Source organism: Eschscholzia californica, unplaced genomic scaffold, assembly GCF_041429995.1.
Source record: "Eschscholzia californica isolate CP2 unplaced genomic scaffold, dmEscCali1.0.p SCAF_3, whole genome shotgun sequence".
Lineage (NCBI taxonomy): Eukaryota > Viridiplantae > Streptophyta > Magnoliopsida > Ranunculales > Papaveraceae > Eschscholzia > Eschscholzia californica.
Genome location: NW_028238420.1, coordinates 62,789,600 through 62,804,936, shown reverse-complemented (window position 1 = coordinate 62,804,936; position 15,337 = coordinate 62,789,600). Strand labels below are relative to the sequence as shown.

The window sequence follows — 15,337 nt, the reverse complement described above, 5'->3', positions numbered from 1 at the left end:
AATAAATTAGAAGTAGAAAGAGATAGACGGTTGTGTTATTATAAATTCCCCAATCTCAATTACAATTCCCAAATTGCAATCTCAACCCTAATTCTGATCATTCTTCCTGTCTAAGATTTGTTTAACGATGGGACTTAAGAGAGTTGCAGATTTAGGTTTTCATACGGAAACAAAATTTCCTCGACTTACTACGAAAGTGAAGAACAAAAATTACTCGTTAGGGTTTCAAATTACTGCCGAACAAATCATCAGAGAAGCTAGACACATTCAAGAAACAGAAATCAGACAACCTCCCAAACAGAAAATTGTAGATGAAGATGAACTTTCTGATTATCTTCAACAGAAGCGCAAGGAATTCGAAGACCTAGTTCGAAGATCAGGAGGACAGAAAACTAGGGTTTTCATCAAATATGCCAAGTTTGAAGAATCACAAAGGGATTTTATTAGAGCAAGATCTGTTTATGAAAGAGGTTTAGAATTTGATCCAAAAAATTATTCGTTATGGATACAGTTCGCAGAATTTGAGATGAAGAACAAGTTCATCAATCATGCCAGGAACGTCTGGGATCGAGCTGTTACCTTACTTCCTCGTGTCGATCAACTCTGGTACAAATACATTCATTCCGAGGAGATGATCGGAAACGTCGCCGGAGCTCGTCAGATATTCGAACGGTGGATGAATTGGATGCCGGATCAACAAGGTTGGCTTTCTTATATTAAATTCGAACTTAGGTATAATGAAATTGAACGAGCAAGAAATATTTTCAAAAGATTTGTCTATTATCACCCAAAGGTTACTCCTTGGATTAAGTTTGCACAATTTGAGATGAAGAATGGGGAGATTTCTAGGGCTAGAATCGTCTACGAAACCGCTGTTGACAAATTAACTAAGGATGCAGAAGAAGAAGCTGAACTATTGTTCGTCGCGTTTGCTGAATTCGAGGAGAAATGTAAAGAGATTGAACGAGCAAGATGCATCTATAAGTATGCTCTTGATCATATACCAAAGGGTAGAGCAGAAGATTTGTATCGAAAATTTGTCGAATTTGAGAAACAATATGGAGACAGAGAAGGGATTGATGATGCCATTACAAGGAAGAAGAGGTTTCAATACGAAAACAAAGTAAAGAAAAACCCGTTCGATTATGACTCTTGGTTTAGTTACATTCGTCTGGAAGAGAGTGCTGGCAGACAAGGATAGGATCACAGAGGTCTACGAAAGAGCCATCGCTTGCGTACCTCCTGCTCAAGAGAAAAGGTATTGGAAACGTTACATTTACTTGTGGATTAATTACGCTCTGTATGAAGAACTTGATGCTAATGATACTGAGGTAACTAGACAAGTATACAGAGAATGCCTTAATCTTATTCCCCACAAGAAATTCTCGTTCGCCAAAGTATGGGTTTTGGCGGCTCAGTTTGAGATCCGCCAAAAGAACATGGATGCTGCCAGAAGAATTTTACTAGAAGGAATTGAGTCGGCTATTGGTAACATAAACTGTCGCAAAACCCTTTATGACAAGTATTTCGATTGGGCTCAACTGTAGTCAAATTTTGTTTTCTTAGCATGTAAAGTCTTTGATATTCAGAAAGATAATAAAGGGAACTTTTTTTTTTTATTAGAATGAAACTCTCTAATTTAGTTAGTTAAAAGTTTTTGACTTTTTGCTTGTTGACATGAATGTGGAAACAGTAAGTAATATGGTTAAATTAAACAAACCCAAAATCAGCCATTCAGACAACCAGATATAACTAAACTGACAAAAACGAAAATTCTAAAATCTGTCGCAAGTCAATTCCAGCTCCAAAATTAAGGTACATTCTCGTTTAATCCGGGTTACCCTACAGATCAGTTTCATCAAAAGTAGGGTAACTCAACTCGAGGAAACGAGAGAATCAAACTAGAATCGTTTACAACAAACACATCAAATCTCTGGTTGGGTATAAGCATTTATACATTTTCGTTTGTAGAAAGTTACTCTTTGAATGTCGAATATTTAAATATATGAACAATTTGTTTCTTAGTTAAATACCTCAGACAGCGTTAAGCAGGAGATATCAATAGTTCTCAGATGCCGGATATACCCGTTATGGGTCGGCCGGTCTGACCAACTCAGTAAGGAAGTTGATCGACGGTAGTACGAGATCGGTGCTTGGATCTCAGCTGCTATGGTTAAAGAGGTTCCAATGATGCTCTGTTGGTATGGTTTCCTTGATCTTTTCGAGCCTCTTCAGGATTTCCAGAAAAGGCGGTCTATCATTCATGTTAGCAGCCCAGCACTCCTCTGTCAACCTAAAAATATTCCAATCAATACAAAATAAGAATGCATAGTTGGTAACCAGCCAAAAAACGAAAGAAAGCATATTATTAAAGAACAGTTCGAGAGTTTTAGACGTTTGGTGTTTTTGTCTTTGTCAAGCTCTTCTACCTACGGACCATTTACCCATTTCTTTCCACTTATCAAATAGTCTTTTAGATAGAATTATCCATATAACGAGGCTCCTAATATGAAAATTAAGTAATTTAAGAGTTTATTCTTGTCTTAATGAACGATGAAACCTCGGTAGAAGCTTCACCTACAAGTACATCACTTACACTCTTAGTTCTGGGAGGTAGCCCTTTGCACGAAAAACAGGTCTCTGTCCTTCTGCCACATACCTTGCTGCATCATAAGGTTCGTAATTTGCCAGTGGTGGACTTCCTTCAAGCATCTACAAGTACTCAAGAAATCGCTCTTAAAGAAAACCAAAGAAATGTGTCACTTGTTTTTTATGCAAAATTACTTGAGTGGAGAAGGATTACCTGATATAATATCATTGCAAAAGAGAAAACATCAACCTTTTTATCGTATCTCCGATGATTGAAAACTTCAGGAGCCATATACCGGTCTTTTGATTGAAATCACAACATAACGAGGAGATGAGTTATAAGTGACGCAGCGGAAAAAACTGATAAAAGCCTTAGAACTCCGTCTAAAGACTATAGAACCGAAATTAATAAGAATAAACTAAAATACTGAATATTATTGATCAACTTGAATGAATAAAACAACTCCTAGATCCCCTTTATATAGAATTAGGGTTTCCTTAACCTAATCAAACTCAAATAACAATTTCTAATAAATAAAATACTACTTTCCTAAACCTAATCAACTTCTAATAACAACTTCTATATAAATAAAATACTAGAATCTAAAACCTAAAAAGTTTCATAAAAATATAAAACTGCTAAAAATAATAATTTTCTACTAAAAAAATATTATGCTACTAAAATAACTAGATTTTAAGATATCCAAGATACTTGGAATATCTGATGAAAATCTCCCTGCATCAGTCTCCTCCACTTCAAAGAAACTCGCCTCGAGTTTACTGATTGATTGGAAGGTTGTCTTGAATGGTACACCCATGAGAAAACTTTGTCGTGAATTGTGCATGGGAATCACCAAGCTATCAGATTGGACGGGAGACTTTATTAAGTCACAGAAAACTTGCGGACTATAATTGTGATGTGATTCAAACTCCCTTTTCACTCCAAAAATAAACTTGTATAAATCATGAGTATAGTGATTGAAAATTACGAACTTCGATGAAGACTTTCTAATAAAACAACTTATCAATCCACGTGAAACAATTTTAGATTCGCCAAATTCTGAGAACGGATCTTCGTATGAAGGAACTTCAATTAGACTAATGTTTGACTTCCGAAGTTTTTCACCTTCCTTTGTTTCAGCTTCTTGAACAACGTCCGTTGTCTCAATTTCCTGAACAACTTCCTTTGACGCGATTGGTTGAACCACTTCCTTTAACTCAATTTTCTGAATAATTTCTTCAGAAACAAATTCCTTACCGTGTAAATTGATATCAGGAGATTTATTTGTGAACACAATAATGTTAGATTTTGATTTGTGAGTAATATTACTTGAAATTTCTATGCTCATAATTTGTGGTGGTTCAACATTCTCTAAGGGAGTCGTTTTTACCTTTTTAATAGTTAAGTGAGGTTGTTCTTCCCTCCGAAATCCAAACTTCCTATATTTTCGTTCCTCAGCTTCAAGTTTTAAGGCCAAGTTGTACGCCTCCTGAATAGTCCATACTGTAACTATCCCCACTTTTTCTCGCAAACTAAATTTTAATCCGCTTAAAAATCGATTTGCTACAACATCTTCATATTCTATAATGTTCTCCATATTGTTTCTTTGAGCCAGTTTTGAAAACTCCTCATAGTACTCACCCACCGAACGCAATCCTTGTCTACAGTTCTGGTAAGTCATAAACAAGTGTTGTTGATAATCTGGTGGTAAGAACCTCTCTCTCAGGTTTTCTTTCATAGACGGCCAATTCTGGATTGGAGCCCTTCCTTGCCCCACTCTTTGACGTTGTAACTGATCCCACCAAACAGCGACACTTCCTTTCAGTCTACAAGCAATAATGTTTACCATCTGTTCACCAGGAACAGTATATGACATATTCACTTGCCGCTCAACCTCATGTAGCCAATCAAGGAACTCTTCGACCGACAAATAACCATTGAAGAGTGGTATTTCTTCCTTGATTTTGTATTCATCATAATATCTACGCGTATATAATTGGTTAGGATAATAGTTACCTCTATTTTCTTGGTTGCCAGCATATTGTTGAAGTGGTTGTGCTCTGCCTCCGTTTCCATTAACAGCTTGGTTGTGGGCGAATCCCTCAACACGTTCTCTGTTAATAGGTTGCCTAGGGTTTTTATTGACATTCAGGTTGTTAATCATCTCCATAACTTGGGTTAGTTGATGACTCAAACCGTCAATTTTTGCCCACATGACATTGTTACCTCGTTCATCGCCGAGGTTTGTGTTTCTAGCTTCGTCTTCTGCCATTAAGCCAGGAGAAACCTTGCTCTTGATGCCAACTGACGCAGCGGAAAAAACTGATAAAAGCCTTAGAACTCCGTCTAAAGACTATAGAACCGAAATTAATAAGAATAAACTAAAATACTGAATATTATTGATCAACTTGAATGAATAAAACAACTCCTAGATCCCCTTTATATAGAATTAGGGTTTCCTTAACCTAATCAAACTCAAATAACAATTTCTAATAAATAAAATACTACTTTCCTAAACCTAATCAACTTCTAATAACAACTTCTATATAAATAAAATACTAGAATCTAAAACCTAAAAAGTTTCATAAAAATATAAAACTGCTAAAAATAATAATTTTCTACTAAAAAAATATTATGCTACTAAAATAACTAGATTTTAAGATATCCAAGATACTTGGAATATCTGATGAAAATCTCCCTGCATCAATAAGCAAGCAAACTCGTATTAGAAGTTGGAAAAGATGCACTTACAGCTTCCAGTCTCTCCGGTCAGTTTATACACATCGTGAGAGTTCTGAACTTTGATGAGTTTACTAAGTCCGAAGTCTCCAACTTTCAAATGGTCTGCATTGGAGTTGACTAAGAGAACATTCCTGGAAGTTAATCGAAGACAGAAAAATCCGATCATTTGTAGAAGAAAGAAAAACCCGATATCATTTAAATTCAAAATTAAATTGGAATTTATAGCCAAGAGAACTATTATTACTAGAACCCACCTTGGTTTCAGGTCTCGGTGAATAATGACATTTGGTTCACTATGCATATAAGCCACGCCCCTGATAACATAAAATCATTAACTTCAATCAGTATGGTCATCAGTTTACTGTTCCTAAAGGCCAAAACCAGTTTTTCTGTATGTAATTGCACACTGCAAAGAAAAGGGTCATTGCATGTATCTAGCCGCTTAACAAAATAAAATGAATATAGCACGAGCTTCGTACATCAAAAAATCAAACCGATCCCTAAGCAACTTCAAACCGAATTTCTATCAACCGTAGGAACCAAATATGCAAGAATTCACTCCGAAACTAATCTAATTTTGTAGAAAAATTTCTCATCTCTTTTTTATACTACTTTCTTTCAGTCCTCCCATCACCTCAACTACGTCGTTCATAAATAAATACTAATAATGCAGCGAGATAACATGATTTGAATTGACATAGCTAGCATTTTCTATGAGGAATCAATGGGACATAATTTTAGAACTTGAAATACCTGGCAATGTCTAATGCAAAATTAACAGCTGTTGATGGACTTAGTGCGCCCTTTTCCTTAAGGTACTGATGGAGATCGCCCTGCAACAACAGATTGCAAAACGACTCGAATGAGAAAGGTAATTGCTACAACAGAAAGTATTCATATCACAAATTCAAAAAGATTTACTGTTGAGTACAAGCATCAATTACCCCTCGTAGATACTCCGTGATCAACATCAGAGGCTTCTTGTCAGTGACTGCTCCAAGAAATTGAACAATATTGGGATGGCGGAGCTTCACTAGCAACTTGACTTCATGTCTAAAGTCCTGGCTGAATTACATGAACAAGTTTATTCCTAATAGAGCCAATAGATTTTCTCCAATTACAAATATTGATTCTATAGCTTAGGTTGCTGTGGAGGCGCCATGAATCTACTAAGAACGGCAAGACTATAATACACAGGGAAAACGATGGAAGAATATACAGTAATGTATATAAAAGTCTTACATGACCAATCTATCATCTGAAAGAGATGGAAGAATACGCTTTATAGCAACAGGTGTTCCCCGCCAACCCGCTTTTATAATCTCACCAAAAGACCCCTACATCCATAAGCAATGATCGTCAGTAGAAGAAACATCTGCCTCCAAAAAATTGAGCAGAACACATCCCGTACTACTTTAATTAGATCCATCGGTTCGATTGTTAAGTCATAGAATGCAAAATAAAATTAAAATCATGCCAAAAAAGAGTCGGTATATTTCAAGCTATGACCTCTAGATTATGCCCCAATTCCTCTGTTAAAGCTACACAGAGAGAAGTGTGTGTGGTGGGGGTGTGGAATGGAGATTGACCTTAGCAGTTAGAAAGCTGAAAAAATCTAAGCTATTAACAAACTAACAGGAAAATCAGGTTTAGAAAACTCCCCCAGGAGTCAACCTTTACATCACGATTTTTCAACATGTCATTTTAGGTGCCCAATCTACTTCCTTGTCATTTTTAGAAAATCAGCATGTCTTCATTGCAATAGTGCAAGTTCATTAGAAAGTAACATGACCAGATTGACTCAATTTAAATTAGAAAGTAGAATTAGATGTATAAATAAACCCTAAAAGTTGGAAGCAAGTCAGCAACCATCAAATAAAAATGTTTATAAAAAAAAAAAATACAAGTGGATTGACTATAAAGAAGCTACCAAACCCCATATAACTACTCTTCCTATATATTAAGAATTTCTCAAGCTTTACAGATGGACCACTTAGATATGAAAATGATGGCATCCCATCAACTCCAATGCTATGCAGACAGATAGTCACAGTATCTCATGGGTGAAACTCAGACTCTCAGATAAGCTATGCAGGACAATGCTCAATCATGCAATTCACGAAGGTCATACTAAAAAAAAATCCGGATAGTAAGGTCAGATATATGTATACTCATTTTTAGAAGACAAATAAAAAATCACCTTTCCTATAATGCTTGAGTTAGAAAATTCCAGCTCGGTAGGATCAATTTCCCAGTCACACTTGTTTGAAAGAGGAGGTGAAACAGGCTTCGACTCAAAATGACTTCCAGTTTGTCCCTGCAGAAAACGCAATTGAGTTTAACTTCCTATTAATGGTTTAGCGGTAAAGATTAGTAAAACTTGAACATACCCGAAAAATAAAAATCCAATTTTACAGAGAAAATCAAACAAGATGCTTTAGGAATAAAACCAATGAGTTATGAGTTTCCGGAACCTTCAAACGTAAAAAACCAGAATAATACAAATGGGAAGCAAAGAAATGAGAAGGATGCTAAGAAAAGATAAGAGGTGGTAAAAGAGGGCGGTAGAAAGAGAATAGGAGACTTAGTGCATTCGGGGCATCTTAATTAGTGGGACGGGGGCACCAATTCCAGAAAAAACTTTATTTAGTGGGAATTGTGCGTTAGACGCCTCGTGGGGAGCAAGGGCCAGGACATCTTCAATTAGTGGGACTTGGTGCTGAAAGACTTTTTACCATAAGTTATAAATCACAATGTAAATAACAATAAGCAAAGGTTTACATGAGAAACTGCGTATCAAGATCATAAAAGCCCGAGAAACAAATATTTTTACTTACATAGGACAAGCCACCACGAGATTTCAACAAATCGATCATGGTCTCTTTTTTAGCTCCTTCTGCATCAGCTAAGGGCTGTAACGAAATTGTACCAACTTTAGACTTCAGAATAACTTTTAAAATGAGTTGCATTTGCTCTTTAATTGGGGTTTGACATATTTATAGTAAAAAAAAATCAAATTTCATATGCTGAATTGAATCTCGAATATCAAATTCAAATCATAGTGTTCTAAACTTCAATCTCTAAATCTGCCTAAGAACTAGAACCAACTTTACATTGTAGTGAGATTTGAGACGGTGATTCGATTGAATAATAGTTTGCTATACTTAAAATGATTATGACATTCTCAATTTCAAACTCTAAATCTACAATTGATTCTTAACCTAGATATAACAAAACCAATTAGTATCACATACTACTAAACTGAAAATTTGTTTGAATAAATTCAAATGTATTTCTAATCAAAATTTCAAAATATAGACATTTAACCTAATGAAACACAAAGCCAGAGAGGGAGAGAGAGAGAGGAAGAAATTTACAGTGTTTTTCCATCGATCTAAAGCATTAACATCAGCACCATGATCAAGAAGACATTGAGAAATTTCAATCCAACCATGAAGAGAAGCAACATGAAGAGGAGTCCTCTTATCATAATCTATAGCATGAACAAGTGATTCATCTTCTTCAAGTAACTTATTAACAGCATTAAAATCATTCTGATGTGTATGCCATAAAATCAAAGACGTTTTATTAACTCTTGACCTATCTTTCTGCTGCTTCTCACTTACTCCTACTCCGGTACCGGTAGTATTAGTATTTCCAGATGTTTCCGTTCCTGTTGATGCCGCCGATGATGATTCACTTCCTACCGATTCATCTGAGTTTTCTCCTTTTCCACTCATTGAATCAACAAAACGATTTGGATCTGGCATCAGAAGAAATCAGAGAAGATAGATAGATGGATAATCTCTTTCAGTTCTCTACTAGTTGGTTTTTAGTGCTTTTTTTTTTCCTTTCTGGTTTTAGCTGTTAAAAAGAGAGAAGACTTCATTTTATAGTACTGTTTTCTTTCTCACCGAATACGATACTGTCTTTCCATTTCTAGTGTTTAATATCCGCATCAGCCATCAGGTATACCGTATACGAGAGTATATAGCGTCCTCCATAAGCTTTGCGCGTCAAAATATATCAACAATTGACTATTCACAGGGAGAAATGTCAGCTTGATTTTTTCTTTTGAGGAAGTGGAGAAACGTCTTCATCTTTTCCTTATGCTAAATGACCCAAAAAGAGAGACAGACCACATGCCCAAATTGATGTGGCGAGTCGGACTACGGTTGGGGAAATGGTTTACGATTGTAACACCCAGATCTTGAGTCAGAGAATCGGACGAGTTAGAGCGCCGAGCGGATTCAGTGGTTTTTTTGGGGTTTGGTATTGGATACGTATTTTGATTTATTCAGATAGCTCATTGAATAGTTCTCGAAAAATTATGAATTTTGACTGGTCACACGAAATTATCGGCCATGGTTTGGATATCGAGTCGTATTCAGCAATTTTCTTCGGTATCGAGTTAAGAGGGACAATATAATTTCTTCATGGTTGGTTGTGGGAGGAAGAAGAAAAGAAAAGATTAACTAGGGGGTCAAAAAGTAATCGATGGGGACTGGATTAGCAGACCATAAGATTAGAGGGACTGATTTATGAGGTATATAGAAATTATGGACTGAAAAGTAATTAAATTATGTGGCCACTTCATAAGGCGACAAGTGGCACCCCATTTGCTTCAAGAATGAATTTACGCCCACTTCCTTCCTTTTCACCGTGCATGTATGGGATGAGGTGTTAAGTGTAGGATTTAATTGAATTTAAGTGTGGACCCCACTTCCTATTAACCCTTTAAATCCAGAAATCCAATTCTCTGGTTCGAGAAACAAACTCAATTTCAACCGTGAGTAGTGAGAAGCGATTAGTTTTGGCCCTGAAAGTGTCTCAATTTCAGTTGTCGATTTCTTTGCGCCCGGTTATCGGAATTCGACGAAATTTGTTCCAGGTAATTCTATTCGATTAGTTCTACATATCTATCCGTTTAGAATTTTCTATTTCGTCCTAATTTGGTGGTTATTTGGTTGTTATTTCGATAACTGTATGGTTGGGTATAATTTCATTTGGGATCGAAATTTGGAGCTATTTAGACGATTATTATTCAATTTCTTCGAATGATTTGTGTTCAGAAACATGTTTAAGAGATTATGGACTATTTCGGAGTGTCCAAATATAGACGGGGTGCTGCCGAATTATTTTAGTGCTCGAATTTCATATTTGGATCAGTTTTATAATGAATTGGAATGAAGATGGTTACCCGAACCTTGCCATATTTAACATAAATGGATAGGTTGAGTTATGGATTCGTAACACTAGGTTCATTTCATGATTTGATAGTTCAAGATTCATAATATTTGGTTCATTATATAATTTGTCAGCTTATGGGGTATCGGAAATGTAAAATAGAGTTTGTGGGAAGTTGGTTGGTTAATTTGTTTGTATTTCAGTTATTCGATGGGACGTCTCAGTGATCTCTTTAGTGCCGATAGGACATTTCTAGTATAGTTTCATTCATTTTATGCATTCTTGCTCTGCAAGAGGACTCTTGACAGTTATGTAACTGTCAAATGACCGTTTTGCCCTTTCATATTTCAGTAGGACTAATGAACTGCAATAGGGAGCTCGAGGAGAAGTGGAGCTTAGTCTGGAGCACCATTGGAGGCGCAAGAAGAGGTAGGATCCTATGAATCTTACTTGGAGCACGGGTATTCCCCGTTTCACCATTATATATATAGTCATTTTTCTTCTTTTTATAGTTCTCTAGTTCAATTTATGATATGATATGGTATGATATGTATGTATGTGGTGTACTCTATGTTATGGATGTTTCTCTTTTCAAAATAAATTGGTTTTTCTGAAAAATAATCACATGGAGGCGGAATCGCTTGATCTGTGTGATCATTTTGTGTGAATTGTAAACACGTGGTGGCGGAATCGCTTGAGCTGCGTGTATAACATGGAGGCGGAATCGCTTGATCTGTGTTATGTGTAATGGTTGTTTTCCGACGGGCATTGGTTGGTCCCCTTGTTTATTTTATGTTATGGATTAGCCATGAATTATGTCAAGGGTTACACTCGGTGCGTGGCCAGCCGTTTGGTAACGACCATTCTAGTTTACCCGGAATGGGGTCCGGAGAGGATGGGAGTTGGGGTATTCCGACCCTTGGAGTGATTAGGGGACTGACCCAATGCCATGCTTGTTTATTTATTCTGCTAAACCACTGGTGTGTGTGGTTTGAATTCTGTTGTGAATGATACTTACAATGTTTTCACCGAAATGAAAGAGGGTGTTTACCCGAGTTTTCTTAATAAGAAAATACTAATTCCCTGAAAGTGGACACTTGTAAAAGCTTGGCTTTAAACAGGGTTTACCCTACCTTGAGACATGAGAACGCTCTTCTCCTTTTGGTTGATGGGACCTTTAGGAGGGCTCTGTTCTTGTAGCTTTGGGAGTCTATCAGATCATTTAATACTATTATAGGTTCATGCATATGTTTGGGTATTCTTCGAATGGTCAATGAGTTACCTTGCGAGGAAGCGTCAGATCTGGCCGGAGATAGGACGCGCCTCAAGATGAGATAATTGTATCGCCGTGGGTATATGGCTCTGCTACACGACGATGCTCTTATAGTCTTCTGGGTAAGTCATGACATATTCTAAGCGTATCATTGTTTGGGTGAGATTTACTATTCGATGCGTATTGAGATCACAAGCCAGCCCGATGGGCGATGATGACGAAGGGAGAGTTACGGAAGCTCTTACCGGGGTATTACGTGGATCCATGTGTACACTGCAGTAGTCAAACGTTCGATAAGGCGCCGCCTGCCTACGCACTAACAAAGGCCGAACGGTTCTTCCTAGCCGAATAGTAGGTGACCCCGACTGAGGGCGTATTCAGTCGTGATCTTGGTAAGCTAGATGAATTATCTTGCTATATTGCTTTGCTTCGTGTGCATATTGATATCTCTGTATATATATATCTGTATATATGTAACACTTATAACTATTAATATATATGAAAATGTTGATGTGTGTGGTGCGGGTAGGATGTCTAGGTATCCTACTGAGCTGACCTTCGGGTTATCTCATTCCTATTTGTTGTTGTTCAGTTGCAGGTATTGGTGACCCGGAGTGACATAGTTTACTTCGACGGCTCACATTATGTAAGATTATAATTTCTATTATATTTTCGATACAATCACAACGTTAATATTATATATGTATCATCTAGTATAGTTAAGATCGTTCTCTCACTCGTTTGCGATTGTACACTTGTAAATAGTATGCACATTATCACTTTTTATTTGATGCTATTGATATTTAGAAGTTTGTGAGATATGTATGATGAATGTTTGACAGGTTTTTCAGGTTTGATATGTTCAATTTATAGAGGAGACTCTGTCCTAATTCAGTCTCTTCTGTGAACTTTTTATAAACATGAATTCAAGTTGTTTTTTTTTCTCTTTATGAAAACTATTTTGGGTTACATATTTTCCGAGCATATTTTCAAAAGGTTTAAACTATATTTGATTTTCCGCTGTGTTTGTTCTTGATTTGTAACCCGTAATGAGAGTTTTGGCTTGGGTTTATATTTGAAACTGGTTTGAGTTAGTATTAGACCGAGTTTCTTTTATAAACTGCCGGGCAAACCGTGATTCGGAACACGGGGCGTCACACGATCTTGTGGCACGAAGGAGACCGTCCGGACCACAAAAGGGTTGTGAGAACAATGAGCCGGACCCGAACTTGCCTGGCCTACGAAGTCAGGTTTTACTAGTCGAGACGCGAGTAAGTCCCTCGACTTGATTCCCCCGTCTGAAAACCCTTACAATATAAGCTCGCAACCATAAACCCTTACATCGATCTCCGTTATTTCACAGTTTTTGGAGTTCTTCTTTGTTCTTCGTCTCCATCAACCTAAAAAAGTTAAAGAGTTACAAAGGAGAAGACGGAGAAACAAAGTGTGTGGTCTACTTTGAACGTCGTACATTATCTTTTTCTTGGCAAGGTTTTATCTCCTCACTTCCTCTTTATTCCTTACACTTTCGGGACTTCTCATTGAGTTCCTTTAAGCGTTCCTGACTCTTCTAGGGTCTCCTTAGCTCATTTCCCTAGACAATTCATTAGTGACACTTTGTAATAAACATAGACATAACTTATGGAAAGTTTTATAAGGGTCTCCCATAAGTGTTATAGGCGTCTCCTTCCTTCACAAACTCCCTCTCAAATTTGCCTTTAGGGAGACACATATAACACTTATAGGGGCGCTTTTAAAACTTCCCAACTTATTAGAATTCAAACATAAAATGAACTATTTTTTTTTTGTTGAACTAGTATTCATATATTAAACCAAAACGTTATTACAATATTTATTAACTAACATACAAGGGATATTCTTCCAGCTCTTGCTTGCCTTCTTCTTTCTCGCCCATTTTGCTAGTTTGTCTGCACTTGAATTTAGATCTCTTTTTACATACTTGAATTGCACCTCTTCAAAATCTTTTCTTCTTTCTTTAATTTAAAATGAACTAAGTCATCCAAATTAAGTGACCTAAATATCACGTTTTCACATCACGTTACTCCCTCTCTCTCTTTTTCTTATCCTGCTGACTAACTGATGTAGATTGTTGCGGAAGCGTAAAAGTAATGGAATCCACCATTATAACAATGATAAAATACGTAAATAAACTGATAAAATATGTAAAATAAACTGATAAAGTAAAGAACAAAACGATAAACCTGATTAATAATAAACTCGATTGATAATATTCTCTGATCTGGTTAACAAAGACAGACTAGACTTCTCTTATATAGAGATTGTACTTTCCTAGATAGACTCAAATAAGGAAATAAGATAACTACTAATAATACTTTCCTTGATTGCTAAGACTCATAATTATGGAAACCCTAAATACTTAATTATAGAAACTACGCTAATGTAGCTTCTTGACCGTGAGGCCCACTATCACCATGGCCATGAGGCCCAATAGGAAGATGGTCTCCATCACTAACAATTTCCTGATAAAGAGATTTTTCGTCTAAAAATCCTAGACAAAGGATCAAAGGGGCGAGATGGTGAAATGGAGAGGTAGAAAGAAAGATGAGGAGCAAAAATAGATGAGTCTATGAAAGAGATGGAGTGATGCCATGGTCGTGAAGATGGAAAAAAAGATGTGTTTTGTTTTTGTTTTTATCATTTTCTCTGGTATGTCCCACTAATGTCCCTGTGTGGTCCAACTAAATATGTTTATAAAACTATCCACATACCTAGACATAGATATTTTAGGACAATTAGCATATTAAATGGGTGAACATTAGTCTGCTTGTCGGTTGTCGCTTTTTACTCACCAAGTTTAAATTAGTTAGAGATTTGTCTAATTAAGTTAGGTATTCTTTGTACACTGAGGCTTACTAGCCAAATCAAATTGAATCAAGCCAAAAGAATACTTTCACCTTAGGGCAAGTCCAATGTGGGGCTCGGGCTCCCAATTTTGGGAGCCCTTGATTTTTAAGAGCCTCGGGGCTTTTTTCAATTCCAACGTCGGGCTCCTAACAGGGGCTCCCAAATCAAAATTATGCACGTGTGTAATGTACGTGTGCGGACTTTTAATTTCAATTATAAATTATTAATTTTAAATATAAAATTGAAATTTAATATTATGTTAGAGAGAGAGAAGGAATTTTGAAAATATAAAAAAATTAAAAAAAGAAAAAATTAGAGATATAATTGGAAAAACAAATTTAAAACAATTTATATTTTTTGAAAAAAAAATTAGTTTAAAAAAAAAAATTAAAAAGAAGTGGGGTGGATCCCCTTTTTAGAGGATCCACCCCAAATATGGCCGTTGGGAGACCCCCAACGGCCATATTTGGGGCTGGGAGCCCCCCAGCCCGGGCTCCCAGCCCCGGGGCTCCCAGCCCCGGGGCTCCCGGGTTGGAGCATGTGGGCTGGGGCTGGGGCTCCCAAATTTTGAATTTGGGAGCCCCAGCCCCCCCACATTGGAGTTGCTCTTAGTATCGTTTTGTGTAAGACTATGAAATAAACAACTTCTTTCAACAAAA

At 36.7% G+C, this 15,337-nt stretch overlaps 2 protein-coding genes, 1 long non-coding RNA gene and 1 pseudogene across 4 annotated transcripts; 2 read left to right on the top strand and 2 right to left on the bottom strand.

Annotated features, from left to right (window-relative positions):
• Positions 1 to 127: 127 nt before the first annotated feature.
• Positions 128 to 1,619, top strand: LOC147553056 (uncharacterized; annotated as a pseudogene). The gene has a single exon (XR_015237515.1). The product of XR_015237515.1 is annotated as an uncharacterized LOC147553056 (transcript).
• A 154-nt stretch (positions 1,620 to 1,773) lies between these two features.
• Positions 1,774 to 9,327, bottom strand: LOC147553054 (serine/threonine-protein kinase VIK-like). Its single transcript, XM_086668810.1, has 11 exons — positions 8,710 to 9,327; positions 8,170 to 8,244; positions 7,533 to 7,649; positions 6,575 to 6,669; positions 6,277 to 6,397; positions 6,086 to 6,165; positions 5,587 to 5,646; positions 5,342 to 5,463; positions 2,804 to 2,889; positions 2,597 to 2,712; positions 1,774 to 2,293 (listed from the first exon to the last, which is right to left on the bottom strand). The coding sequence occupies exons 1-11, from the start codon at positions 9,100 to 9,102 to the stop codon at positions 2,161 to 2,163; spliced, it is 1,398 nt and encodes a 465-aa protein (XP_086524936.1). The 5' UTR covers positions 9,103 to 9,327; the 3' UTR covers positions 1,774 to 2,160.
• On the bottom strand, positions 3,155 to 4,936 carry LOC147553055 (uncharacterized). Its single transcript, XM_086668811.1, has 3 exons — positions 4,817 to 4,936; positions 4,607 to 4,719; positions 3,155 to 4,439 (listed from the first exon to the last, which is right to left on the bottom strand). The coding sequence occupies exons 1-3, from the start codon at positions 4,860 to 4,862 to the stop codon at positions 3,249 to 3,251; spliced, it is 1,350 nt and encodes a 449-aa protein (XP_086524937.1). The 5' UTR covers positions 4,863 to 4,936; the 3' UTR covers positions 3,155 to 3,248.
• Positions 9,328 to 10,100: 773 nt separating the features above from the next.
• LOC147553053 (uncharacterized) lies at positions 10,101 to 13,283 on the top strand. The gene is made up of 4 exons (XR_015237517.1): positions 10,101 to 10,223; positions 10,871 to 10,948; positions 12,385 to 13,063; positions 13,156 to 13,283. It is a non-coding gene; the product is annotated as an uncharacterized LOC147553053 (long non-coding RNA).
• The last annotated feature ends 2,054 nt before the right edge of the window (positions 13,284 to 15,337 follow it).

Bases quoted from the DNA above. Each gene is read 5' to 3' on its own strand.
- LOC147553055 (XM_086668811.1), bottom strand. From the start codon at position 4,862: ATGGCAGAAGACGAAGCTAGAAACACAAACCTCGGCGATGAACGAG. The intron at 4,720-4,816 runs GTAACAATGTCA...TAAAAACCCTAG, and splicing joins AAACCTCGGCGATGAACGAG to GCAACCTATTAACAGAGAAC. The intron at 4,440-4,606 runs GTAACTATTATC...CCTGGTGAACAG, and splicing joins TGGCAACCAAGAAAATAGAG to ATGGTAAACATTATTGCTTG.
- LOC147553054 (XM_086668810.1), bottom strand. From the start codon at position 9,102: ATGCCAGATCCAAATCGTTTTGTTGATTCAATGAGTGGAAAAGGAGAA. The intron at 5,464-5,586 runs GTGGGTTCTAGT...ATTAACTTCCAG, and splicing joins CACCGAGACCTGAAACCAAG to GAATGTTCTCTTAGTCAACT. The intron at 2,294-2,596 runs GTAAGTGATGTA...GAATATTTTTAG, and splicing joins TACCTCCCAGAACTAAGAGT to GTTGACAGAGGAGTGCTGGG.